The sequence below is a fragment of the Ochotona princeps genome, chromosome 17 (genome assembly GCF_030435755.1).
Source record: "Ochotona princeps isolate mOchPri1 chromosome 17, mOchPri1.hap1, whole genome shotgun sequence".
Classification (NCBI taxonomy): domain Eukaryota; kingdom Metazoa; phylum Chordata; class Mammalia; order Lagomorpha; family Ochotonidae; genus Ochotona; species Ochotona princeps.
The window spans coordinates 18,019,601-18,046,998 of record NC_080848.1 but is presented as its reverse complement, the minus strand read 5'-3'; the positions used below and the strand labels follow the sequence as shown (position 1 = coordinate 18,046,998).

General features: G+C 41.1%; 1 protein-coding gene across 2 annotated transcripts in view; it reads right to left on the bottom strand.

Annotated features, from left to right (window-relative positions):
• IKZF3 (IKAROS family zinc finger 3) overlaps positions 1-27,398 on the bottom strand; it is a 94,494-nt gene that overhangs the window by 21,917 nt on the left and 45,179 nt on the right. For both annotated transcript variants that reach the window (XM_058676597.1, XM_004591151.2), the window contains exons 4-6: positions 8,428-8,688; positions 6,043-6,210; positions 4,044-4,160 (exon numbers count right to left, since the gene is read on the bottom strand). In XM_058676597.1, the coding sequence (XP_058532580.1) occupies positions 4,044-4,160; positions 6,043-6,210; positions 8,428-8,680 (538 nt within the window). In that variant the 5' untranslated portion in view covers positions 8,681-8,688. The remainder of the gene's footprint in view (positions 1-4,043; positions 4,161-6,042; positions 6,211-8,427; positions 8,689-27,398) is intronic.

Genomic DNA, 27,398 nt, shown 5'->3' with positions numbered 1-27,398 from the left:
AGGAAAATGAATGTCACATCTTACATTAACTAGGAAAATAAACAAACTTTTTTTTTTCTTAATTTTCCCTTTGGCAAAAACACAAGTTGTTAAAACAGCTTTGTTCTAAAACCATCATGCTCACATTAGCTCAACTGAACCAATGAAAATGAAGATAAAAGGTTCTAACAAATATAATTATTCAATATTTTAAAAATCTTTTTAGAAATCAGTTATACAAAATTAAGTCCTGCTGCAATTATTTATAATAGGTGTGAAGTGAGGCGAAATCAACTTATGTAGCAGCTCCTAGTCTCTCTCTGGAATAAGGACCGAGTTAATAAGATGAAGTTCATGTCTTCTACATTTTTCCTCTTAACAGAGGTAGCCCATTGAGATAGCAGAGGTTTTAATGTCATCATATCTGACAACAACATCCATGTGTTTCTGTTAAGTCTTCGCATTGTGTCGATACATCATGAATCTTGCTGGATGGTGAGTTACACAGCTCTGAAAAGAGCTCAGCACACAGCAAACCCCACAGACACTATCTCAATAAAAGAAAATGAATATCAAGGCCAGAAACGCTGGTGTCCATCACCTGCCTTCTTTCATAGAACAGTCTGGGCTTTCCTGTTTACTCTGCTTCCAGAACGATTTGTCACAAGGCTTGGTGCTCACAGGATGCCACACTTCAATTTACAATAAGGATTTGATGAGTAAGTGCTGCCTTCACGGTGGGACCTCAGCATTATCACTCTGAAGGTGAGGGAGGCAGGTATAAGGTGTACTGTATGCTCAGGCTAGGACAGAGCATCGGTTCACACAGGATTCTCCATTTTAAGGAAAAAAAATAAAAGCCATGTAAAAAGCAGTGGCAAGAATTAAAATCCTGGCTTACGTAGCATTGAACAGCCTTTATAGTTGGGATCTCAGGAACATCATGGGGACTATTTGAAACATAAGAGTAATACATTGAGTGACACGCAGTATTTATATTCGATGAAGCTGTGACTCTACAAATTTTGTAAACTGAAACCACCATTACAACATATTTGTCAAAAAAAAATCAAAATTTGCTGACTTCTTTAACCTTATATTTTCTTTTTTTTGCTGAGACTTAAAGTATGTTGTACGTATCCATCAAACCACTGTATGAAATGCAAATGAACTCAGCTTCTGTGTTTCAGCATTTCCTGAATCACCTAACACCCCTGGAGACAGCTTAAATATTTCTTATTTAATATGTCCTCTAATTTAAAATTCATTAAAAAGTTGTAATAGGGCCCGGAGGCGTGGCCTAGCAGCTAAAGTCCTCGCCTTGAAACCCCCCCGGGATCCCATATGGGCGCCGGTTCTAATCCCAGCAGCTCCACTTCCCATCCAGCTCCCTGCTTGTGGCCTGGGAAAGCAGTCGAGGACGGCCCAATGCATTGGGACCCTGCACCCGCATGGGAGACCCGGAAGAGGTTCCTGGTTCCCGGTTTCGGATCGGCGCGCACTGGCCATTGCGGCTCGCTTGGGGAGTGAATTATCGGACGGAAGATCTCCCTCTCTGTATATCCTCCTCTCTCTATATCTGACTTTCCAATAAAAATAAATTAAATTTTAAAAAAAATTTGTAAGAATAGAGTAAGATGGTGACCTTATTTCAAAATTAGAAATTTTGAACCTGAAGTATAATTTGATTCCTCCATGCATACTATTTTTAGGAAAAAATGTAACTAATCAAGCCAAAAAGTAGAGAAAACACACCCAATGTCCATTCCATTAACCGCCATGATAGGTCAATAGAACATAGTAAATCTACAGAATGAACTTTTATGCAGCCATAAGAGGTATACACAGGTGATACAAATTTCAACATGGATGAAGCTCGAACACACACTAAATAAAAGATTTCAGACATAAAAGGCCACCTTCCGTATGATTCCACTTATGTAGCAATGTTTGGAAAAGGCAAATCCGTAGAGATAGGACATAGATTAGTGGCTTCCAGGGGCAGGAGTGGGAATGGGAATTATTTGCTAAGGAAACAGAATTTTTCTCTAGGTCTGGTGGAAAAGTTCTATCAGGGTAATGCCTGTCTAACTTCAGGAACATACTGAAACTATTCAGCTGTACAGTTTAAAAAAGTGGCTTCTATAGTAGAATTGCATTTTGAGTTTCTTAAAAAATAGATTATATGGCAAATCACAAGTAAAGTTGTAGAGATGTTTAAGTCAGTCATTGAATTTTGAGATGCCTTCATTTCCTCACCTCTAAAATGAAGAGGAAGAATTAGATTCTCTCCTTCATCCTCCTAACTTGAAATATTAATGATTTTACTTGGCATCCAGCACATTTTTCATAAATTAGGAATTTCTCATAGTAACAGCTTTTCTGTTTTCTAACATATAGGACTGCAAGAATAAAATGCCCATATTCTGTCCTTGGATAAGTAAGCACTGTCTGACTTAAAATGGCCACTTTCAAGCTTCAGTTTTTTTTTCCTCCAGGGAGTAAACATTTCTTTTAAGAAATAGAGAGGCAAATCAACCCTTTGATAAAACTGAAGACGCCATAAGGATAAAAAGCAGAAGTAGTACGAACCTGTGGGATGCAGCTGGGCAGCTCTGAACACTCTAAAACAGGCTTGAACATGAAGCACACGTTTTCTCCCATTCAGCTTAATTTTTTAAATGTTTATTTATTTATTTTTATTTGAAAGAGTGGCAGAGAAATGGAGAAGGAGGGCAGGAGTGGGGGAGAGAGAAAGGGAAAAGAAAAGAGAGAAAGAGAGAGAGTGCTCACAACAGGCACAGGTAGGCCCATTTGAAGTCAGAAGCCTGAAACTCCATTTGTGTCTCCCAGGTAGGTGGCAGGGACCCAAACACCACAGCCATCACCTCGGTGTATTAGCAGGAAGCTCAGTTAGAAGCAAAGTATCTGGGACTCAAACCAGGTCTCCAACATGGGATGAATCAATAGTTCACCCACTAAACTAAAAACATCCAACACAGGAATAGCATACATTCTCATGATTCCCATCCTAATTTTTCCAATTATTTCTCATTATTTCTGCTATATTTTTGAAGACTTTCTGCTTTAAGCTGTTCAGCTGATTCTACTGCAACTACTCTTGTTGAAGTCCAAACCCCAGGATAATTTATACCTAATCTAAAGAATCACCTGGTTCAAGCAACCAAATAAAAATGTCAGAAAACTCAAGCTGCAAAATCAGGCTGATTGAATTGATGGGACAGGATAAAAGACAACTGCAGAAATGCGACATGAAAATATTTCAGGCTGTCTCAAGCAAAGAAGGAAAAGGAAATAAGACTGTAATTGAGATATGGAAAGAAATCTAGTAGTTCAACCAATAAACAAACAGGCATCTAATTCAAATAACTGAATAAAACAGGAAATCCCCAAAGATAATATAAGCACCACAATAAATCATTTAAGTACACAGAAATCTTCCATTTACTGATTCACTCTTCAAATGGTCGCAATAGCCAGACCTAAAGCCAGGGACCAAGAACCCCTTTCTGATCTCCCATGTGCCTGGCAGTTGCTTAAGCACTTGGTCCATCTGCTAACTTCCCAGTAACATTGGTAGGAAGTTGGATCTGAAACAGAGTAGCAGGAGCTGGAACCAACACTATGATATCATTTGCTGGTGTTGCAAGTGATGGCTCAACTCATGGTGCTGCAACACCTGCTCCCACACCCACCGCACAGCACAGGGCTTTACATTTGAATCCCAGGACCTCTGTACTTGCAGAATACAGGGCCTGGTTAATTGCAGGGTTCACTCATCACCCATCTAAGTCTGTTAAAATATTACCTTGTAGAACCTTCCCTGATTTACATTCCTCAATCTCTGCTTTTTTTTTTTTTCAACAGCACTTACAACCTTCTAACCTTCTCATATAGTTTGCTTCTGACTTTGTCCATTATTTCCTGCCCTCATCAAAACACGGACTCCACAGGGCAGGATTTCCTACTCACTCTAGGATCTCACCACCCAGAACATTCGATGCTCCCTAAGCGTGCAGGGAACCAGTGCCGCCTGAACTCACCGGCGTCTCCGGGATCCGAGCTCTGAAGGAATGTGCGGCAGCGCTCCTTGTGCTCCTCAAGGGAACTTCTCTGCTTGTAACTCCGTCCACAAAACTCACATTTGTAAGGCTTCTCAACTGGAAGAAGAGCACATGGGGTATTCAGCAACCCTCAGGGCAATAGCGGTGCCAGATAGGGAGAAGAACGGGGCTCTGAAAACTGCACTAAGGAAAACAGAGTGGTTGGATACTTCTGAATCTACAGTACTTTCTAGTGAGCTGAAATATGGTTATCACCTACAATTGGTTATTATATCAAGATTATTCTTTGAAAGGCTCACATCCTGTCATAAATTAAAGGATTTGAATTTAATGATTAATCTTAGCATTTGGGCTTCAGGGAAACTCCTGTTTTTTAGGAAAAACGAAAGGGCCTTTTTATTGCTAATATTACTAACCTTAACAAGGTGTTTTTCTTTTTTCCTTCACCAACCTCAAGGAGGTTAGGATGGTACAAGGATGAAATTGGATAAGAGTCCTTATTTTGTGACACCCATCTGGCTTAGTAAAAGAATTCTGAAGTTCTAGAGTAGTCAGCATCTATCCAGCCCCTGACGGCCTTTTTAGAACACTGACCTAATTGGATGAATTGAGTTTATGCTTTTCAAATGGCTAGAACAAAGCATGGGCTAAAATAATAAAAACTGAACTAATGAACTAACTAATAATAGAATTAAGAGTGAATTACAACAATCATCTCATTTTAATTTCTAAGATGAAGCAAAAATTTCTTTAAAAGTTTCACCCAAACAATTCAGGCAACCTTTGTCTTCTCAACTCTCCCAAATGGTTTATATTTGGAATATGTAATAGCTTTAGCTCTCCGAGTGCAAGGTTAGGCTTTCTGATTTGTTCATAAATGTATCATAACTTTGTCTCTGTTTAAAACAAACTTGGAGTCACTAAGTGACTGCTGTGGAGTCCCAGATTAAGATAACTGCAGGCTTGCTAGCGTTAAAAATGATAGAGTTCTATGTAAATTGGGGATCTCTAAAATCTGTCCCATAAATACCTATGACTAGTATTTTTTTTATTTGAAAAAGGCAACACAAGAGAACTACTCACATTTAGTGAACCAAACCCATCCTTAACTCATTACCTTGAAAAAGGATCTGTAAATGAAAGATACCCTTTTGGTGGGTTTTGTTGGGGCTGCTTTATTTAATCCTAGTGTCTGAAATGTGACCAGTTTGGGGCTAAGCTTTAGTCAAAGCAGTAGATGTGGACTGTATGAAAACAACCTCTGCTTTTTTTAACAATGAAAATTTTGTCAGATAACATCAAGAACATGAGGTCCCAAATTTGAAATATACTGAGTCTCATTTTTCTGGGAGGGAAGTTCTGTTTTTTTTTTTTTTTTTAAGTATTATTCTCTTGCTCAAAATAAGGAGTCAAAGCATCAAGAGAACTCATAGCTTTTAATGAATTCTTATCACTGGTCATCTTTCAGAGATTAACAACAGGTTACGCTGATTAAGAGGAAATTTAGCTCAGAATGGCCAAAAAAGGAATCCTCAAACAGAGATTTATCTGCTTACAATTTTTTATAGTTTACTAATTGCACATTATTTGCTTGGCTAGTCTTTTGAAGGGAGAGTGTGTGCATACATGCTTACGTGCACATGTTAGGAAAATTGTCTTTTCACAAAGTTTACCGTGAGAAAATACAGATGACTGTAATTTTCTCACAAAAATGAAAATGGCCTTTGTGTAAGGCAGCTCTTCATGTCTGTGTTATTCTCCCGGGAAGCCAAGACGCTGCAGATCACCCCTACAGAGGCAGACGGAGAGCAAGGACAGCGCTAATGGAAGCGTCATTAGCCCTAGAGGTCTCTGCGGCTGCTACCCTTCAGAACCGGAATGACAGATTCAACCTCCCTGGTTAACTCTTCCCAGTCGCCACACTGGGCTCGCAGGAGCCCACAGCTGAGAGATGTGGGGTGCTTGCCCTGTCACTTACCAGAATGTGTCCTAAGATGCCCTGTGAGCGCATCTCTTCTCTGGCAGGCATAGTTGCAGAGGTGGCACTTAAAAGGTTTTTCCCCTGTGTGCAGTTTAATGTGGCGGAGGAGGTTACCTTTCTGAGTAAAAGACGCCCCACACTGATTACACTGGAATGGGCGTTCACCTTTAAAAAGGACAGAAAAGGAGATTTCTGATCATTAGGTGAGTGGAGAAGCATACACATAGATTAGGTGCTGATGGTAAAATTCATATCTTAGACCATTTCTTTCCATAATGGGATTATTTATGAGGTGCATTAAGTTTTAGGTATTACTTATGGGAGGAAATAAGACCCACCTAGCAAGACTATATTAGGGATCATCTTGCCTTCAATCAGAGCAAGAAACAAGAGCAGTTCTGGAAGTGTTTCCTGGATTTTTTTTTTCTTTCTTTCTTTTTTTTTAAAGATTTTATTTATTTTTATTACAAAGTCAGATATACAGAGAGGAGGATATATAGAAAGGAAGATCTTCCGTCCGATGATTCACTCCCCAAGTGAGCCGCAACGGGCCAGTGCGCGCCGATCTGGTGCCGGGAACCAGGAACCTCTTCCGGTTCTCCCACATGGGTGCAGGGTCCCAAAGCTTTGGGCCGTCCTCGACTGCTTTTCCAGGCCACAAGCAGGGAGCTGGAAGGGAAGTGGAGCTGCCCGGATTAGAACCGGCGCCCATATGGATCCCAGGGCATTCAAGGCGAGGACTTTAACCGCTAAGCTACGCTGCCAGGCCCCTGGATTTTTTTTTTTTTTCAAGATTTATTTTGCCTTTTTATCTGAAAGGCAGAGTTAAAGAGAGGGAGAGACAGGGAGAGAATGAAAAAGAGAGAGATCTTCCATTTGCTGGTTCACTCCCCAAATGGTCACAATGACCAGCGAGACCTGGGTCGGTCTTGAAGCCAGGAGCCTGGAGCTTCTAACATGTCTCCCACATGAGAAGTAGGAGCCCAAGCATTTGGGCTGTCCTCTGCTGCTTCACCAGGAGCTGGATTAGAAGCTGGGACTCAAATAGGTGTCCACATGGGATGCTAGTGCCGTGGGCAGAGGCTTAATGTGCTATGCCATTGTGATGGCCCTCTAGATACCAGTTTTTACTTAGCATTTCTCTTCAATGCAATCTCTAAAAAAAGTTACAGACTTAAGTCTTAATAAGATGTTAAGGGCAAGAGTTTTGTTTTATTTTTTCCCTAAAACCTTTAGGTGAGGTGTCAGATGAATTCTTGGTTTGGAGTGATTACTATGTTTGTGTGCGTTCCAACCAACTGCCTTTTTATTGTCTGAAAAGAAATTCTTTAAAATTAGTAATAAAAACTGTCCCCTTTCATCTAACAAACACAGTACAACAAGGAGATCTTTTATTAAAAGTGCTATGCAAAAACAAAAAAAGTGTTACGCAGCGGCCAGCCTAATAGCGCATTGGGTAAAGTGGCCATCTGTATTGTCAGCAATCCATATGGGGTACCGGTTTGAGTTCTGGCTGATCCTTTTCCAATCCAACTCCTAGCGAAAGCACCTGGGAAAGCAGAGGAGGAAGATCCAAGTCCCTGGGCCCCTGCATCCAGAGGCGAGACCCAGACGAAGCTCCTGGCTTTGGCCTGGACTGGCTCTGGCTGTTCCATTTTGGGGATTAGTGAATGCAGTGAAAGAAAAATCTAGCTCTCTGTCCCTCCATCTCTCTTTTTCTCTGTAACCCTTTCAAATAAAAAGTGGGGCCTGGCGCTGTAGCCTAGCATCTAAATTCCTCGCCTTGCACGTGCTGAGATCCCATATGGGTGCTGGTTCTAATCCAAGCAGCCCCCAGGCTCTCTGCTTGTGGCCTGGGAAAGCAGTCTAGGACGGCCCAAAGCCTTGGGACCCTGCAACCGCATGGGAGACCCAGAGAAGGCTCTCGGCTCCTGGCTTTGGATAGGCTCAGCTCCAACCATTGAGGTCACTTGGGGAGTAAATCAAAGAGCAGAAGACCATCCCCTCTGTTTCTCCTCCTCTCTGTATATCTGATTTATTTATAAAATAAATCTTAAAAAAAGGAAAAAGTGTTACGTAAAAAATCCATGCAACATTTCTAAGAATAATACAATTCAACCCCTACTTATTAGCTGAACACAAATTATTTGGCTAACTTAAAACACTGGGCTCCCTGAAGTCTTTGTTTCAAAGCATTTACAAGGTTTGCCAAATGCATGGTAAGGAAGGGATAAAAATCACTGGATCATAGCAGTGCAGATGGGGAGAGATACATCATGTGATAGCAAAAATCAATGAAATAATCAGAAGTGCCAAGTCCCACCACTTCACTTCTCATGTGACTGCATTTGCTCAGAAGAAAGGAGAAAGGAGGGTGATTACCAGTGTGGCTCCGCTTGTGTACCATTAAGACATTGAAGCTAATGCACGATAACCCACACACGTCGCAATTCATCTTCCCAGTGGTTGGCCTGCTGCTATCATATGAGACAACATGCCTCTCCAACTTAATGTTTTCATATTCATTATATTCTCTTGAATAGCCGTAAGGCATTTCAGGCTCTTCCACATGCCCTATAGGCTCTGGCTTTAGAACATTTTCATCTCTTTCGCTGTATTCATCTTTCACTTTCATCGAATCATCTGCAGGGAAGGAAACACAAGAAGGGAACAATGTCAGACCAGCTCAAAAAGCAGAGGTTCATGACTGAACCAAATATCAAATAAAGCAATAATTGTACATTCACAAGACAAGGAAATACCATTAGAATCATCATTCAGTATTTGAATTCAGAATCATAGTGAAAGGAAAACACACAGACTGATATACTTAAACATGGATGAAAATGTTTGGGGCTATTCAGAAAACTTGAGTTCATTAACTCAAGTTTTCTTTTAGCTATGACCATTCAAAGCAACCATGAAACAAACATTTAAAAATATATATATATATTTATTGGGCCCTGTGCAATAGCCTAGTGGCTAAAGTCCTCGCCTCGCACGTGCCAGATCCATATAGAAACTGATTCTCAACTGGCAGCCTCGCTTCCCATCCAGCTCCCTGCTTGTGGCCTGGGAAAGCAGTCAAGGACAGCCCAGGGTCTTGGGATCCTTCACCCATGTGGGAGATCTGGAAGAGGCCCCTGGCTTCTGGCTTCAGGTTGGCTCAGCTCCAGCCGTTGCAGCCACTTAGGGAGTGAATCATCGAACAGAAGATCTTCCTCTCTCTCTCCTTCTCTCTGTATATCTGACTGTCCAATAAAAACAAATCTTTGAAGAAAAGAAAAAAAATCATCCAGATTAAATATATATATATATATATATATATATATATATATATATATATAGGAAAGGCAGATTTATGCAGTGTATGAAAGACATTGAAAAAATATCTTCCATACGCTGGTTCACTTCCCAAATGGCTGTAACGACTGCAGCTGAGCTTATCCAAAGTTAAGAGATTCTTCTGAGTCCCCTACACAGACACAGGATCCTAAGGCTTTGGGTTGTCCTCTACTGCTTTCCCAGGCCACAAGCAGAAAACTGGATGGGAAGCGAAGCAGCTGGGACACAAACTGGTGCTTTCAGATGGAGGATTAGTCAATTGAGCCATTGCGCCAGCCCCAAAACAAACATTTTGAACGATTCGTCCCTAGTCCAGGGGCAGAAGAAAGGTTCTTAAACCTAGTGCCTTTTTGTGTGACTGAAGGCAAAAGGCAAGGTGCTCTTAGGTTTCAAGGAGAAAGTTACTGTCAAATGCGTCTAATTGAAGCTAGCAGGATTGAGAACTGAATAGTCAGTATGTCTCTTCTGACTCTTAAGCCTTTTTTCTTTTGTATGCATATGAGCTACTAAGTCTCTTCTCATCTCCCTATCTCTCTCTCTCTCTCTCTCTCTCTCTCTCTCTCTCTCTCTCTCTCTCGGAACAGATAAAGACGCAACACTGAATGTAAAGGAAGTCATCATTACTAGTGAAACAGTGCTGAAATAAAAGGAGAAATCATTCCCTAACATAACCTAAGGAACTGCTAACACGCCACTAGTAAATATGGTTCAAGCTGAGCAAGGGGGAAAGGAATTCATACCAAAGACAGGGAGAGCTCAAGTCAAGACTCCAGGATTGCAGTACTTGCTGGGGGAAGAACTAGCTCAGATGAGTTGGCCCACCAAGTACTATCTCTGAAAGAGCTACAGCACTCCTCTAGGGAAAGGCATAGCCAATGAAGGAGGCGGAGTGGTTGTTACAGCAAGCTAAGTGTTTCACCTGAGGTGCCAGCATCCCAGATAGGCATGGGTTCATGTCCTGGCTGCTCCACTTCCAGTCTCTGCTTATGGCAAGGGAAAGCAGCAGGGACCTTGGGCTTCTGCACCCGTAACAGAGACGTGGAAGATGCTCCTGGCTCCCAGTTTCAGACTGCCCCAGCTCCAGCCTTTGCATCCTTTTGGGGAATGAATTAGTGCATAAAAGATTCTCTTTCTCTCTTTTTCTGTAACTCTTTCAAGTAAAATAAACAAATCTTTGAAACAATGAAGAAGGCAAATGTATGCACTGGATAGGAATAATAACCTAAACATTCACTTGATATAATAACCATAAACATTTGTAAAAGGATTTGCACATATAAGATCAGTAACATAAATCTTCTTCAAATACTGATTCTTAGGAAAAAGAATTTTGATCATAAACCAATGAGATTTAAAGTTGGAAGGGAATTGATAGATCATCTCATTCTTGTTCTCTGATGGGTAAATCAGGTAGCAGATGTGTTTTCAGTGATCTGTCCAAGCTTATTATACAAGTTAGACAATTACTAGCAGAGGTGTGATTAGGGCACCACACTTGACTCTGAACTATCAGTTACTTGTATGTGATTTCAAAAACTTGATGGATAAGGTCTAAGTGGTTTCTTACAAACTATACACTACATCCTCCCATCAGTGGTGGAGATGTTAACATCAAAACATTCTTTAAAAAAAGATATCTTAAAAATGACATCCCTTCCAAAAAAACATCAATAAGTGTTGTTCCTGTTGCCACCCAGGAGGAAGTACAACTGCAGCTGGGCTTGGCTTGCTACCTTCAGCCCAAGTTTCAATTTTCACTTCTATCAAGGTTACCTTTCATCTGTATTAACAATGTTTGCTTAACAGAGCAAGACAGGGCCTAACTACCAACAAAGGAGCCACAGTTATAACACTGTTCCCCTGCCTCTCTCCACACTTCATGGTTCACATCCTTTCACTGACCAGCAGAGATATAAGGCTGTGGGACAAGTCAACAGGGTTGACTTATGCGTTGGAGTTGCACATGCATTACTATCCATGAGGGTCATTTCTTTTTTTCTCTGGACAGGTCTTGCCCGGTTTCAGATGGAATCGGTTTGCCTAAGTGGTTTTTATTTTTAAACATTTTTTTTTTTTTAAAGAGAAGGATGCACCTGAGGCTTGTATACTCCTCTCTTCCTCCATCACTCCAGCTGTGGGTGCTATCCCACCAAAGCTTGAGTGCTCTTCGGTTTGCATGTAGGCGTTTGAAAAGAACCTCAACGGAAAAACTTGACTACTGAAAACCAAAAACAGCAGATTGAAAGGGCCAACAGCAAAAAGGATCCTTTTCATTTTGCTAAGATGTAAATCTAACCAGGCTCAGGTCACTTCATGGTCAGTATACATTAGGAAACACTCCAGACTGAAGTGTAAGCTCTCTCTGAAAACGGGACAGAAGATCTGCTGTTTTCCTCAGAATGTTGGCCTTGAATAGGTTTGCCCTGGGAGTCAATACTTATTAAGCCTGGCTCAACCTCAAGTCTTAGCTTTAGTCCTTTACAACTTGCCTGTAGAACAAGGAAGATGGTATTCTCTTCCGGCAAGGCCGTAAGAGAAAGTGTTCTAAGAGTCACATTAGGGGAGTCATTTAGACTAATTGAACCAAAAATATTTCTGGTGTAGTTGTTTGTTTGCCTTTAGAGTTTTACCTATTTCAGATAAACAACCTGGATGGTGTCTCTGAATGGTTATTGTGAATCAGCAATTTATAATGGTTTCCCATATAAAGGTTAACAGAGATGAATGGGGTCAGGGTAAATGAAAATATAAGGTACAAAGAGGACTACTGAGGAATTATCAGGCTTAGCAGCCAGACTGCAAAGACCAAAACAATCAGGAAAGGCGTCTGTCCATTCGAATGAAGAGCTCCTCAGCATTCCTTGGGAGAAAGATTCACTGGAGCAGAGGAAAGGGGAAATTCTACTTAGTAACCCCAGAAAATGTAAGCATGTCTATCGAGCTTGTCATCCTTGAGCTCAAACTTCCTTCTAATTCCTGACATATTTATGTTCATGACTATCCATACTTCCAGACTCTGGGGACCCTTCCCTTTTCAATCTTTTTATTGGTCAGTCTTTAAGATCTATCAACTTTCAGCTTTGTAGATGCCAACTCCTCTTCTCCTTTTTCTGTTAGTTTAGCATCTCCTCACAGCAGACTTGAGCTCATCCTCTTGCTGCATCCCTTTCTATACATTTACTATAAAGGTGATATGCTTATTGCCTCTACAGCCTCAGCACTGACTCAAAACTGTTGATAATATGGTTTCTGCCTTACAATTCATTCAATTTGCTTCCTTAAATTTGTCAATAATATTCTGATTCCTAAATCCAATGTCTTTTTCGATGCCAGTATCCCCACCTTCTCTGTTGTCCTTGACACTATTTACCACCACTCCTTGTTCCTTATCTTTCTTTTGTTTTTAAAGATTTATTTATTTTTTTTATTGGAAAAGCAGATCTACAGAGAGAAGGAAATACAGAGAGGAAGATCTTCCGTCTGATGGCTCACTCCCCAAATGGCCGCAACAGCTGGAGCTGAGCCAATCCGAACCAGGAGTTTCTTCCGGGTCTCCCACCCAGGTGCAGGGTCCCAAAGCCTTCTGCCATCCTCAACTGCTTTCCGAGGCCACAAGCAGGGAACTGGATGGGAAAGCAGGGCTGCCGCAATTAGAACCGGCAGCCATATGGGATCCCAGCACATGCAAGGCAAGGACTTTAGCCACTAAACTACTGCGCTGGGCCCTCCCTGTTCTTTTTTCAAAGATTTAGTTGAAAGGCAGGGCTAGAGGAAAAAGAGAAGGGCGGTGGGGGGGAAATCTTCTATCTGCTGGCTCATTCCCTAGATGGCAGCCAGGAACCTGAAGCTTCTTCCAAGTCTCCCATGTGGATTCAGGGGCCCAAGCACTTAGGCCATCCTCTGCTACTTTCCCAGGTACATTAGCAGGGGATTGGATCCATAGTGGAGCAGCTGAGTCTTCAGCTAGCACCGATATGTGATTCTGGCATCACAGGTGATGGCCAATCAGCAATGCCACAATGTTTTCCCCTTTCCTTGGTTTTCTGTACTCCTGTTTCTTCAATGAAACTGTAGCTCCTTTTTATATCTTCCTATACCTATCTACATATATATTTATTTTTAAAAGATACATGGTAAATTTTCTACTCTTTTAAAATATTTATTTATTTGAAAGGCAGAGTGACAGAGAAGGGGTAGGGCAAGAGAGAAATTTTTCAACCACTGATTCAATGCCCAAATGACTTTTTAAAAAAATTATTTATTTTTATTGTTTTTTTTAATATTTATTTTCATTACAAAGTCAGATATACAGAGAGGAGGAGAGACAGAGAGGAGGATTTTCCATCTGATGATCCACTCCCTAAGTGACCACAACAGCCTGTGCTGCGCTGATCCGAAGCCAGGAGCCAGGAACTTCCTCCAGTTCTCCCACATGGGTGCAGGGTCCCAAGGCCTTGTGCTGTCCTTGACTGCTTTCCCAGGCCACAAGCAGGGGGCTGAATGGGAAGTGGAGCTGCCAGGATTAGAACCGGTGCCCATATGGGATCCTGGCATGTTCAAGGCGAGGACTTTAAGTGCTAGGCCACTGTGCCGGGCCCCCGAAATGGCTTTAATGGCCAATTCTGGGTCACGTGACACTACAGTCTCGAGCTCCTTTGGGGTCTCTCATATTGAGGTAATACTTAGGCCATCTTGTGCTGCTTTCCCAGAAATATTAACAGTTAGTTGGATCAGAAGCAGAGCAGCCAGCACTTGAACTAGCATCCTAAAATGGGATAATAGTGCCATATGCAGAGGCTACAATCCTTCCTCTTTCTCATTTGTGTTCCATGGTTACCATTCATTGGTTTTATTTTGTATCCAATTCCCACTCTGTTTTTCCACCCACCTCTTCATGGTCTTTATCCTAACTTTCAGATCCTATCACCTTTCTTATGGTCTCAGCATTGCTCTCCCTACCTACTTCTCTTACCTTTCAAACTCATCTTGCATTTTACAAAGAAAATAAATAAGTTACTACCAAGAAAATAAAGTCCAAATTCAGAAACAACAAATGTCTTCTGATATCTGGACTCCATACTTGTAATATTGATTTGGATTATTCAATCCTTAATTAAACTAAAAGAAATTCTAAGAACTCCTGGTTTTGATTATTATTTCCATTGCCTAAAAGATTTTTTCTTCATCTTTGTCTTAGGTCCAAATCTCACTCAACTTTAAGGCCAGACTAACTTGCTATCTCCACCATCCTATCTCTTCCCTGACTTTACCAGCTAGAAAATAACCTGTTCTTCTTTCCTCTGCATCACTTCTAACCTCACTTCATCTTCCCCACCGACAGGTGAGTTAGCTGAGGGAACAACCTTATGTGTATGTTCTGTGTGCATCTGTGTGCATGTATGTGTTGTATTCTGTTTTCCCTATATGCTACTTACCCTGGATCTATAAGAACAGAGTGGTGTGGTATTAAAAATAGAAATTTGGGGGCTATCATCATAGATTAATCTAGGGGGAGTAGAAATAGGCATTTGAAAACATGCTCTCCAGGTAAACCTTTTGCACAGTGGAGTTTGAGAACCATGGCATTAGAGTTTAACACAATACCTTACAGAAAGTAGATATCCAGTAAATTCCTGGTACAGGAGTAAACAATTGCATTAACTTCCTAAAGTATTGATGTCTTTCTACTACATCCTATCACTGGTTAGCCATTCCACAGCAATGGAATCCTTGTTTACAGCCTGTCCATGATTTCATTTTACTTACAGAATAGTTCAAACTCTTCAGTGAAGCATTCAGGGGCTGGTCCAGAACCTACCTCTGGCATGACTGAACATCTCATTTCTCAGTCTTTTTCTCTAACAATTTTTATTTTGAAGGCAGAAAAACAGAGAGAGAGAGACAGAGAGAGAGATATCTTTCATCTGCTCATTCAATTCCAAAATGTGTGCTATAGCTAGAGCTGGGTCAGGTCAAAGTCAGGAGTTAATCTGGATCTTCCTAAGAATTTAAATACTTAAGCCACCACCTACTACTTCTCAGGGTGCCTTTTACGGGGAAGCTGGAATTGGAAGTAGAGCTGGGACTCAAGCTGAGACACCCTGATAATGGATTAAGACACTCCAACTATTGTGCCAAACACCCACTCCAATGCAAGGTCTCTCTCTCTTTCTCTGTCATTCTTTCAAGTAGGTAAACAAGCAAACCTAATCATTCAGTGAATTGAAATGTTCCATTTTGGGTCATCTTTCTTTACATTGTAGAACCTTGTTACTCAAACTGAGGTCCTAGATTCAGCAGTTCCAGCATCCTCTAAGAGGTTGTTAAAAATACAGATGCTCAGGCCTCACAACAGACCTACAGAATCAGAATTTGCATTTAAACAAGATCCTTAGAAGATTCTCATGCCTATTAGAGTTTGAGAAGTACAATAGTCATCTGACTAACCATGATTCTTCAAAGCTTTTGCCACACCTAGAATGCGCTCCTAGAATATTTTTTAAAAAATATTTATTTTTATTGGAAAGACAGATTTATACAGAGGAGATACAGCAAGATCTTCCATGTGCTGGTTCACTCTCCAAGTGGCTGCAATGGCCAGAGCTGAGCTGATCCAAAGCTAGGAGAGTTTTCCAGGTCTCCTACATGGGTGCAGGGTCCCAAGGCTTTGGGCTATCCTCTACTGCTTTCCCAGGTTTATTAGCAAGGAGCTGAATGAGAAGTGGAGCTCCTGGATTTGAACTGGTGCCCAAACAGGATCCCAGTGCTTGAATGCTGAGGATTCAGCCACTGAGCCATGGTGCAGTAACCTCTTTTGTTTCTTTGTTTTCATATACCTAATCTCATTTTGCTTTTTAGCATGATGTGACTAATTCTGACAAATTCATCTTTATATAGTCAATATATTCACAAAATATCAAGACGGGTATTGGCTTAGTATTTAAGATGCCAGCTGGCATCCTCCCAGGAGGTATCAGAGTATCTGTATTCAAGCTTTAGTTATGCTTTAATTGCAGCTTCCAGCTAACATGCAACCTGAGAAGCAGCAGATGATGGTTCAGGTAGCTGGGTCCTGGCAGCCACATGGGAGAACTGGATTGAGTTCCTGAGTCCTGGTTTTGGCCTGGTTTGACCCCAACTATTAGTAGACTGAATCAGCTAATGGGAATTGTCTCTGTCTTTTAAACAATGACAACAAGCAAAAACCATGTGAACATACCCTAATGATGGTGAAGAAACTCATTTAAAAAATAAGGGCAGTTATTGTACTGTTGGTTGGGATTTCACACATCCCATATCAGAGAGCTGGTTATAGTTCTAGCCCTTCCTTTTCTGATCCAGCTTCCCGTTAATGTATCCTTGTATCCTGGGAGGCGGCAGATGATGGTCAATGTGCTTGGGTCCCTGCCACCCAGTGGGAGACCCACATGAAATTTCAGGCTTCTGGCTTTGGTATAGTCTAGCCTTGGCTGTTTTGGGCATTTGGGGAATGAACCAGCAGATGCAAGGTCAGTCTCTCTCTCTGTGTGTGTCTTTCTTTCAAGTAGATAAACAAGCAAATTTAATCATTCAATGAACTGAAATGTTCCATGTGAAACCATTAACATTGGTTTCCTGGTTTATATTATAGACTCAGAAATGTTTAACTTCATTTTTCACTGATTTTCAGTTATCAGTGACTGGCACACCTGAGCTATGTAATAAAGGCAGAAAATATTAGAGATATTGCAAATATTTGAATATCCAAGTACTGGAGGAACTGTCTATAGTATTCTGAAGTCTTCTGGTAAAGTGAATTGCCTCTGTGTGTGTGTGTGTGTGTGTGTGTGTGTGTGTGATGTGACTAACTCTCCCATTCTGGTTTTGTAAACTACAATTATAATACATATCGGGTTTCTTAGACACATAACAGAAATTCACACTTAAAAAGACTATTCAAGGCTAATCCACCAGGCAAGCGCAGACATCCCATATGAGCACCAGTTCATGTTCCGGTTGCTCCACTTCCCACTCAGCTCCCTGCTTGTGGCCTGGGAAAGCAGTCAAGGACAGCACAAAGTCTTGGGACTCTGCACCTATGTGGGAGACCCAGAGGAAGCTCCAGGCTCCTGGCTTTGCATTGACTTAGCTGTGGCCATTTGGAAGAATGAACCAGCAGATGGAAGATCTTTCTCTCTCTGTCCTTCCTTTCCTCTGGAAAAATCTGCCTTTCCTATAGAAAATGAGAGAGAGAGAGAGAGAAAGTGAGAGAGAGAGAGGAAGAAAAATAAGGAAAAGACTATTCAAGTTAATCCCAGCATTACCCAAATTTTATTTCTTAAGTCAGTGGTAGGCCTATAGATGTTTGCTTTGTGATTTAAATTATGTATGTAATTATATTTGCCTTTTTGTATGTATGACCTATTTCATTAAAAAAATGTTAAAGACTTCTGAGTAAATTTTTTATAATTGAACTTGTTATAAAAGAACATACCAAACCACAAATTGCTGATAAAGGTAATTGTTGTACATTCCCAGAGGCTGGGTGGTGGTGATGTGTATATGTGTGTGTGTGTGTGTGTGTGTGTGTGTGTGTAAGATGTATAAATTGAATCTAACCCAAAGGAAATCAGATTAAACTAAACCTTCTACAGGAGCTGCTCTAGGGCACAGTTGTTCCCATCTATGTCTATGTTTTGGAGGTCTCTTAGGAAGATGACACAGACTAACACATACCCCCCAGAAAGAATTTTGTAGGCTGAAGAGAACAAAGGTTTGGCTCACTGGGGCTGATGCACATGGTTTCATTTCCTGGGGTGATGGTTATCACTTGAAAGGCTTGCACTCCAGAGTAGACATTTTTGGTTTCACCTGAGACACTGCAAAAACAATGGGTCCTGGAAAGGATCCAACATCTAAATCCTTCAGGGGCAATAGCAGTCTCAGCCAACTGTGCCTCGGTTTGTTTTTACAGGCGTATAAAATGCTCGGTTGGAGAGAAAAACCTTTCAAAAATGGCAAAAAGAACAGGCAACGTGGGTGCCCTGGACGGGCAGGCTCTCACTAGGAATTCCTCAGGGTAAGGTGCCCTGGACGGGCAGGCTCTCACTAGGAATTCCTCAGGGTAAGGTGCCCTGGACGGGCAGGCTCTCACTAGGAATTCCTCAGGGTAAGGTGCCCTGGACGGGCAGGCTCTCACTAGGAATTCCTCAGGGTAAACAGGGGGTCCTGAAATTCCACACTGAACTATGGAAATCCAGAATCCAACTCCAGGAAGGACCATGTGTTTAAAGTAATAGACTCAAGTTTGCCAGGGATATTTTGAAAAGGGACAAAACAAGGTAGGAGGCTGTCAGACAAAACACAAAAGTGTGATGTTGTTTAAATGTTTTACAAGGATCGAGGGTCATAACTGTGAAATCCTCAGCACATGCAAAAGTCAACTGGATAACAAAGAAGCTTAATCATCTTAATGTGGCATTTTAATGATGCCACTGATTTGCTATGCCAATTCAGAGATAATGAGGCCCTAATGCTACAGATGTTCAGTCAGGCTAAAAGGAAGGGGGGAGTGGTGGGCTTTTTTAGCATGCCATTTTCTAACTATCCAATTAAACAAATTGTGAAAGCATCTAAATAGTTTACCAGGTTTTGACAGCTGTTAATAGGATTTAGAAGTTTGAAGCACTAAAGAGCAAAATGGGAGATATATATGTATTGTAGGTATTTAGTCTACAGAGTTAGTTGCTATCACACAATCTATCACAGATGAACTAGAACGGTTTCCCTTATAAATTTAGTGTCTTTACGTCTTTTCCATAATGGCCTCTTTATACCAGGGACAAGCACATCGAACAATGATGGGTCATTTCACATTCGAATTTATGCATTTGTGTATGTAGCAATGAGACAAAAACGTATTATGGCAAACTATAAAGTAAAGAGAGGCTTTAGCATTTGTAAACCAGTAAAATTTGAAAATTTCAATGCAAACTAAATTTTTGGCTTCGAGTTAAAAGAATCATTTATGTTTTCTTTTTTCCCTCTTATCAAATTTAAAAGGATATGTATCTAGCTGTTTTTAAGCACTTTTTAAAAAAAGATTATTTTTTATTGCATAGTCAGATATCCAGAGAGGAGGAGAGACAGAGAGGAAGATCTTTCGTCCATTGATTCATTCCCCAATTGGCCACAACGGCTGGAGCTGTGCCTATCCAAAACCAGAAGCCTGGAGCCTCTTCCGGGTTTCCCACATGGGTGCAGGGTCCCAAATCTTTGGGCTGTCCTTGACTGCTTTCCCAGGCCAAAAGCAGGGAGCTGAATGGGAAACGGGCTGTCGGGATTAGAACCGGTGGCCATATGGGATCCTGGCACATTCAAGGTGAGGACTTTAGCCGCTGGGCTACCACTCCAGGCTCTATCCCTTATTTTTAAATTAGGGAGGAAGGGTAGGAAAGGTGAATCAGATGAATAAGAGATGAAATATCAATATTTCAATAGCAGCAAAACAAGAGGGCAGGTTTGAATAACATTGGGTTGGTTTACATTCTCAATTAGACACCTTCTCATCAGATTTTCAAATTTATCCAAACTGGTAGCCAGTAAGTCATGTCTCTGCAAATGCAATAGCATTTGCATGAAACATGAAAAAATGTTTCAGTTGTAAAGGAACAAATCACCCTCAATTTTACTGTTAACATTAATCTTGGTTTTATTATCTTATTCATTGGCATAATACTAACTTTACTTCATAATTTTAGTATAATTTTTTCCCCATTAGGAATTTACTATTTTTAACAAGAACACATCAGTAATAGCTAAAGCTCCAGCTGTTCAGCTGGACTTAGTGACAGAGCTAGGAAGAGCACTCCTAACTTCTGGTTCATTCCCCACATAACTGCAGTGGCAGGGCTTGGTTTTGGGGAGGAGCAAGAACTTATAAGCACAGGTTAGGTTTCCCAAGTGGATAGTAAGCACCCAATTAGTTGAGTCATCACTTCTGCCTCTTGCAGTCTGCATGGGCAGGAAGTTGGAGCTGATTGTGGTCATTCCCCAAGCAGCCACAACGGAATTGAGCTGGTCTGAAGTCAGGAGCCAGAAGCTGCTTCTTTCGGGTCTCCTATGTGGGTGCAGGGAGCACTTATGCTATCCTCTGCTATTTTCCCAGGTACATTAACAAGGAGTTGGATCCAAAGTGGAGTAGCCAGGACTCAAACCGGCTTCCATATGAAATGCCAGCTGAGTCACAAACAGTGGTCCCTGATGTTTTGTTAGGTTAAACACCCACTAGCAGAACAATTCTTTATTTAGAATTGAAGAACACAATGTGCGAGAGTATTTCCTATACTACAAAGCAAACCACAAAGCACTGCTTCATTTCTGTTCATTCTATTAATTTCTTCTATTGATTAAAAAATAATATTTTTGCTTTATGATAAGTTTGGTGACTCATTTTAAATAAGGACTCATTTGTGTGAAAGGCAGAGTTACAAAGAGAGGGATACACACACACTTAGAATCTTTGATTTGTTGGTTTGCTTCTCAAATGGCCATAATAGCTAGGGCTGGGCCAGACTGAAGCCGGGAACCTGGAGCTCCACCCATGTCTGCTATGTGAGTGGTAGGGACCCAAGTACTTAGGCCATCTCCATTGCTTTTCCAGGCAAGGAGCTGGATGGGAAGTTGGACAGCTGGGATTCCAATCTGCACTCAAGGAATACAGGTACACAATGCAACCATATACTGATTTATTTTTAACCTCTATATTATTTATACTTATATTTATATTTCTCAGCTATAATTGCTATTCATTAAGAAATAGTGACTGAAAGTACAATTTTCAGGTTGAGATTTTAGACCACCTGATCAAAGCATATATCTAGCAGAAATTCACTCATAAAATCAGGAAACAAATTCTTGCCATTCAGAGTTCTCTTGCATAGAATGCTTATTTTATCTTCCTCACCACTTTTTTTTTTTTTTAAAGAAATGGCAGTTAATAAAAATAAGTCTAGGGGGTGGCATGTGTCACCACTTGGGATGCTTGCATTTCTTAATTCTGGTTCAAGTTCCAAGTCTGTTCCCATCCAGCTTCTTGCTAATGGATATCCTGTGAGGCACCTGTGACTGCTCAAATAGTTGTATCCCTGCTACTTGCATGGGAGACCCAGCCTGAGTTCCAAGCTCCTGGCTTCAGTCTGGTCCCTAGTCTGCTGTAGGCATTTGTGGAGTTGAGTCAACAGATAGAAGATGTCTTTCTCTTTTATTCCTCTACCTTCCAAAGAAGTAGATTAAAAAAATTTTTAATTTTAAAAAGTTTGTAGTGTGTTAAGATAGAATTCTTAGAAAAATTCAAAGATTATCATTCCAGCAAAATTAAATTAGCTAAACACATTCTGACTCTGTCACAATACCAAACTCAGGATCACAAGTAAGGAAAGACACAAAGGTCTTCTATATCCAAAGCATAAGTAGTTCTTGGTGTACACAGCATGTGTAGTGTCATATTATAGTTAACATGTTTATCTCCCGTATAGGCTGGGTGTATCTTTAAGCTAGAGACCAGGCATCCCTAGAGCCTGCTAGACAGCCCAGGTACTTCAGGAATTGAATGAATAATGAATTAACTCTTTAGGCACAAATTTAATGTTAATAACCAGCCCAGGCAGGGAAGAAGTACTAAATCAATTAAGACAATAAACTCCTAATTTGTCAACACTACCCTGAAGCTGACATGTACAAGTTGAATATTCCTTACATGAAATTCTTGGGCTCTTTGAGTTTTTTTGATTTTAGAATTTTTCGGATTGTGTAATATTTGCAATATGCACAAAATAATACCTTGACATGGGACCCATGTCTGGTGAGGTGATTATTTCGTTCCACATACACTTTATATGAATAGTATGAAAGTAATTTGTTGCAACATAGCGCATTTATCTGAAAGACCAGAGAGAAAGAGAAAAGAAGATGGACAGAGGCAAAGGAAGGGAAAGAGAGAGAGAATTTCCCATCTCTCATTTACTTCCCAAATGCTCACAATAGCCAGGGCTGGATCACGCTGAAGCCAAAAGCCCAGGACTCAGTCTGAGTCTCCCCCATGCAGGTGACAGCGACCTAGCCACTTGTGTAACCTGCTGCCTTCCATGGTATGTATTGGCAGAGAGCTGGAATTGCTTGTGGAGCTAGCACTTGAAGTCAAGCACTCCCATATAAGATGTGGGTATCCCATTGTAGTGACTTAACTGCTGTGATAAATTCCCAGTCTCTTGTATGATATTTTTAGTACGCTGGATGTTATCTGTAACCCACTACATGAGGTCAGATGTGGAATTTTGCACTCAATGGTGTAATGTCAGAGCTCAAAAGGTTTTGGATTCTGGAGAATTTGGGTTTTACATTAAGGGATGTTTCTTCCCATAATACATCAGAATAAGGTCCAAACTGCACAGAGATCATCAGTTCTCCAGTGACTTTTTTGTTTTTAAACCCATACTGGTCTGATTTCTCTCTTTCCTTTGCCATAGAACCCCATGAGGCCTATGTCTCTTTTCTCATTCTATTCCTATTTCAGTTATTATTTTTTTTCTGTTTATTCTGCTTTCTGTCTCTTAGATGTGAATAGTCTGCAGAGTGTTTATTTCTTTGTCTTTTTACTTTATATATCCTTCCTGATGTAATTTAAAACAATTTTATTTATGTATTTTCATTTTATCTTAGAGGCAGAGAGAGAGAGAGAGAGATACAGAGACAGAGAGATACAGAGACAGAGAGATATATCATCCATTTGCTGGTTTACTTCCTAAACGACTGGCTGGCAGATACCAGGACCCCAGAACTATATCCAGGTCTCCCCCTTGGGTGGCAGGTATCCATGTACTTAAACCATCATCTGCTGTCTCCCAGGTTGTGCATCAGTAGAAAGATCAGAAGTGGAGAAACTGAACCCAGGAACCTCAATACGGGATTTGGGCATCCAAAATAGTGTGTCAATGTTTGCACTAAATGCTTGCCTCATAATTCTTTTTTTTTTTTCAATCGCTGATGAATCTCAAACCTATATTCCCAGTATACCTCCATGCTGAGCCACAGACACACACCTGCAATTACTTCCTGAGTTTTCTATTCTTGTTTCAGACTCATGTTTAGCTCATCACCTTTCTCCTTTCTTCCGCCTTTCCAGACCTACTCTTCTTAGAATATTCTGTTTCCCCTTCTCCAATTATGGCTTCTTGATGTCAGTGTCTATACATCATTCTGCTAGTACCCTCAGGAGCTGGCAATGTGCTTGGTGCAAAGCTCGGTGACTGCTCACCAAACGAACAGAAGGAAGGAAGGAAAGTGAGAATAAAGAAAGGAGTGAATAATGATTCTGTTCTTTGCTTCAAGTGCAAAATTAGGGTTGATGTTGTTTTTAAAAATTTCACAGATTGCAATTTTGCCTAAAGCCAACACATTAACCCAGAGTCAAGGGAAATAATAAATTGTATTTCTAATTTAAGATACTGTATACAATAATATACAAAGGGTATAAAGGACATTTGGAGGATAGGAAAATGAGTGTAAGGTTTAGGAATTAGAAGATTCTTGGGGCCAGTGTCGTGGTGCACTGCGTAAAGTCACCACCTTTTACTCCAGCATCCCATATGGCACCAGTTCATGTCCCAGCTGTACCACTTCCAATTCAGCTTCCTTATAATGATATGACAAAAGCAGCAAAGAACGGTCAAAATGTTATGGCCCTGTGTCCGTTTAGGAGACCCAAAAGAAACTCTTGGTCCAACCCTGGCCATTGTGGTCAGCCAGGATATGAACAAATTAATGGAGGATCTTTCTTTATCTCTCTGTAGCTTTTTACAAACAAAAAAAATATTCTTAAAAAAAAAAAGAAATAATTAGGGTCTGACACAATGGCTCAATGACTAAATCCTCGCCTTGTATGCATTGGGATCCTATATGGGCACCAATCAGAGTCCCAGCTGTTCCACTTCCTATCCAGGTCCCTGCTTGTAGTCTGGGAAAGCAAAGAGGATGGCTTAAACCCTTAGGACCCTGTACCTATCTGGGAGACTCAGAGACAGCTCTGGCTCCTGGCTTCTGATCAGCTTAGCTCTGGTTATTGTGGCCAATTGGGAGTGAATCAGAGGGACAGAAGATTTTCCTCTCTATATCTCCTTCTCTCTGTAAATCTGCCTTTCTAATAAAAATGAATACTAAATCTTAATTTAAACACAATTAGGATATTTTTGCTCTTTTTAACATCAATTACAATATAGTATGTAAAGATAATTTAAAATACACCATCTAACATGATATTCAGACTTTTATTACTCTCTGTTTCCCATGTGTTTGTTTGTTTTTGGTTTTCAAATAATGGAATCAGAGCACTGGGAAACATGGAAGAAACTCAGCACTGACTTGTCTTAGAGTATACAATATTAAGGGCACCACAGAGAAGAAGTGAGCTTGCTCTTGGAACATGCTCATCCCTAGAGGTGAAGTGTAACAACTGCTTAGCAGATGCCCTGGATGCTCTTCAAGGCTGTAGGCAAAGTGGTAGCCTAGCTTTTCCAGAAGCTGCGGAGGGAATATTATCTGTCAGAATAAAACTAGAATAGAGTCTACCAATATACCGGAGCACATGTCCCTCTACTTCATATGGAAGCATATAATGCTTAAAAGTAGAGGTTTCTACCAATAATAGTCATACAATTCAGCTATAGGGAAAGGCAATATGATAGTTAATTCTTACTTTCCTATTGAAAATAGAGTTGAGTATCTTTTTAGAAATTTTGTGATAAAATAGCATGAGTTTTGGAACATAGATCTAGGTTCAAACTGTACCAACTAGCTATATGACCTCAGCAAGTTGCTTGACCTCTGTGAACTTTCCTAACAAGGTTGTTGCAGTAATGAAGTTAAGCAAAACCATGTATATAAGACCTAGGTGGCATAGTATCTGATGAATATAACATTCATGATGTTGAACTAGGCAAAGATTTCATAAACATGACACCAAAGATAAAATTAATGAGTGAAAAATTGTATTACTATGTAATAAAATGTGTTAAAAGAGGAAGACGTTTGCTGCAGTGGTTAGGATGCCACTTGCCATATTTGAGATACTCACATCCCACATCAGAGTTCCTCCAGTTTCAATCCCTGCTCTCTTCCAATTCTAGCTTCCCAGTGATGTGCACCCTGTGAAGCGCTAGATGATAGCTCAAGTACAGTATCTCTGACACCCACAAGGGAGACCCACACTGTATTTAGGGCTCCTGGCTGTAGCCTGGCCCAGCCCCCACCTGTTGTGAGCATTTAGGGAATACAACTGTGAAAGAAAGATTTTCTCTATGTCTCCTTCTTTCTACGTCTTAAATAAAAACATGAAATAAACAATAAATTAAATTTTTTAGGACACAAAATATTTGAATTGGCATTTATGTAACCAAGGAAATCATACAACTGGACAATAGGTTAACAAAAAGATGCTCAACAGCATCAGTTACCAGAGAAATGCAAGTAAAATCCGTAATGAGCCATCATTTCACACCTGCTATTATTAAAAAAAAGATGAGCTTTGGCAAGGATGTGAAGAAAGAGGAACTCCACTGCATTTCTGCTGGTAGGAATGTAAAATAGTGCAGCCACTTGAAAAACAGTTTGGCACTTTGGTAGGCAGCTTTCTAAAACAGCTCCCAATGATCTCTGTCTCCAAGTATTCAAATATTTGTATTAACTTCTCTCGAGTATTTAATGGGCCCAGGGGACTTGCTTCTAACTAATAAAACATGGCAAAACACAACACCCACTGGAATGCATGAAGATCAGGCCTGTGGTAGGCTGGGTTGAGCTTAGCCGCAGCACCCATGGGTGTGCATAAGAGCCAGATGGGATGTGGGCAGGGCCAGGCTAGGCCGCAGCAGAGGCTGGCACATGCAAAACCCAGGGCTGGGGTGGGCCTGATGGGAGTTATTGGGGGTCGCCCTGATTAGGTATGCGTGAGGATCAGGTCTGTGGCAGACAGGCTGGACTGGGCCACAGCACCCGTGGGTTTGCGTGAGCAGCGAGGCTGGGGTAGAACTCATCAGGCAGCTGCACCCACCAGTGTGTACACTGGTTGGTGCAGGTGACAGACCACATTTGATCCTGCACCGGCTGGTGCACACAAGAGTCAAATCTGAAGTCACCTCAAGCGAGGTTTCTTGGGGGACTCCCCATCTAGATGGCTGGACTCAAACCCTGGCCACAGGGAAAATCGCAATATATGTGATACAATCTTAGAGTGCATGTGGACTTAGAAGGACTGGGCCTTCTCAGTTGCTGATGCCTGTGCAGTAGACAACATGCCCAGATGCACACAGGGGACATGATAGCCACCTCATCTAGCCCAGCAGGGGCTGTCAGAGGATGAAAAACAGAGCAGGTTGGACCACTCCGCTGGCCAAGTTTTGCAACATGTTCCTGGGCCTGGGGATGAACATGGTAGACTTGGTCAGCCGACAGACCTTGGAAAGATTTTCTCAGTCTGGTGCAATGAAGCTGGGCAAGGTTTCAGAAGTATCAAAACACTCAAGAAACAGCCTTGGGACACTCTTCCCCACATTGGGATCTCTAAGGCATCATCAAAGAATGGTCTCTTCTCCTTGGGTGCTTATATAATTTGACAGCAAGAAGTGATCCCCTCCTCTTCTTCCCCTTCTTCCACTGTGGATATAGAAGAAAAAAATTGATACACTTGTCCCACCTACCTTCCTCCATTCTTCAACCCTCCCCACCCTAATTAGAGGCCCACATGAGTGTGTATCACTCTCAACTATGTAAATAATATTAAAAATTAAACTAAAAGAAAAACAAAGCAACACGGCAAAAGGGATGGAAAGTGCCACTTCTGTGATTAGGTTATGAAGGATGCTGACTTCCAGAATCCTCCTTCTGTTCTGCTTCATGTATTCATCTCTGATAAAGCAAGCTAGAAAGCCCACATGGTAAAGAACTGTAGGCGGTATCCGACCTTGAGTCTAACAACT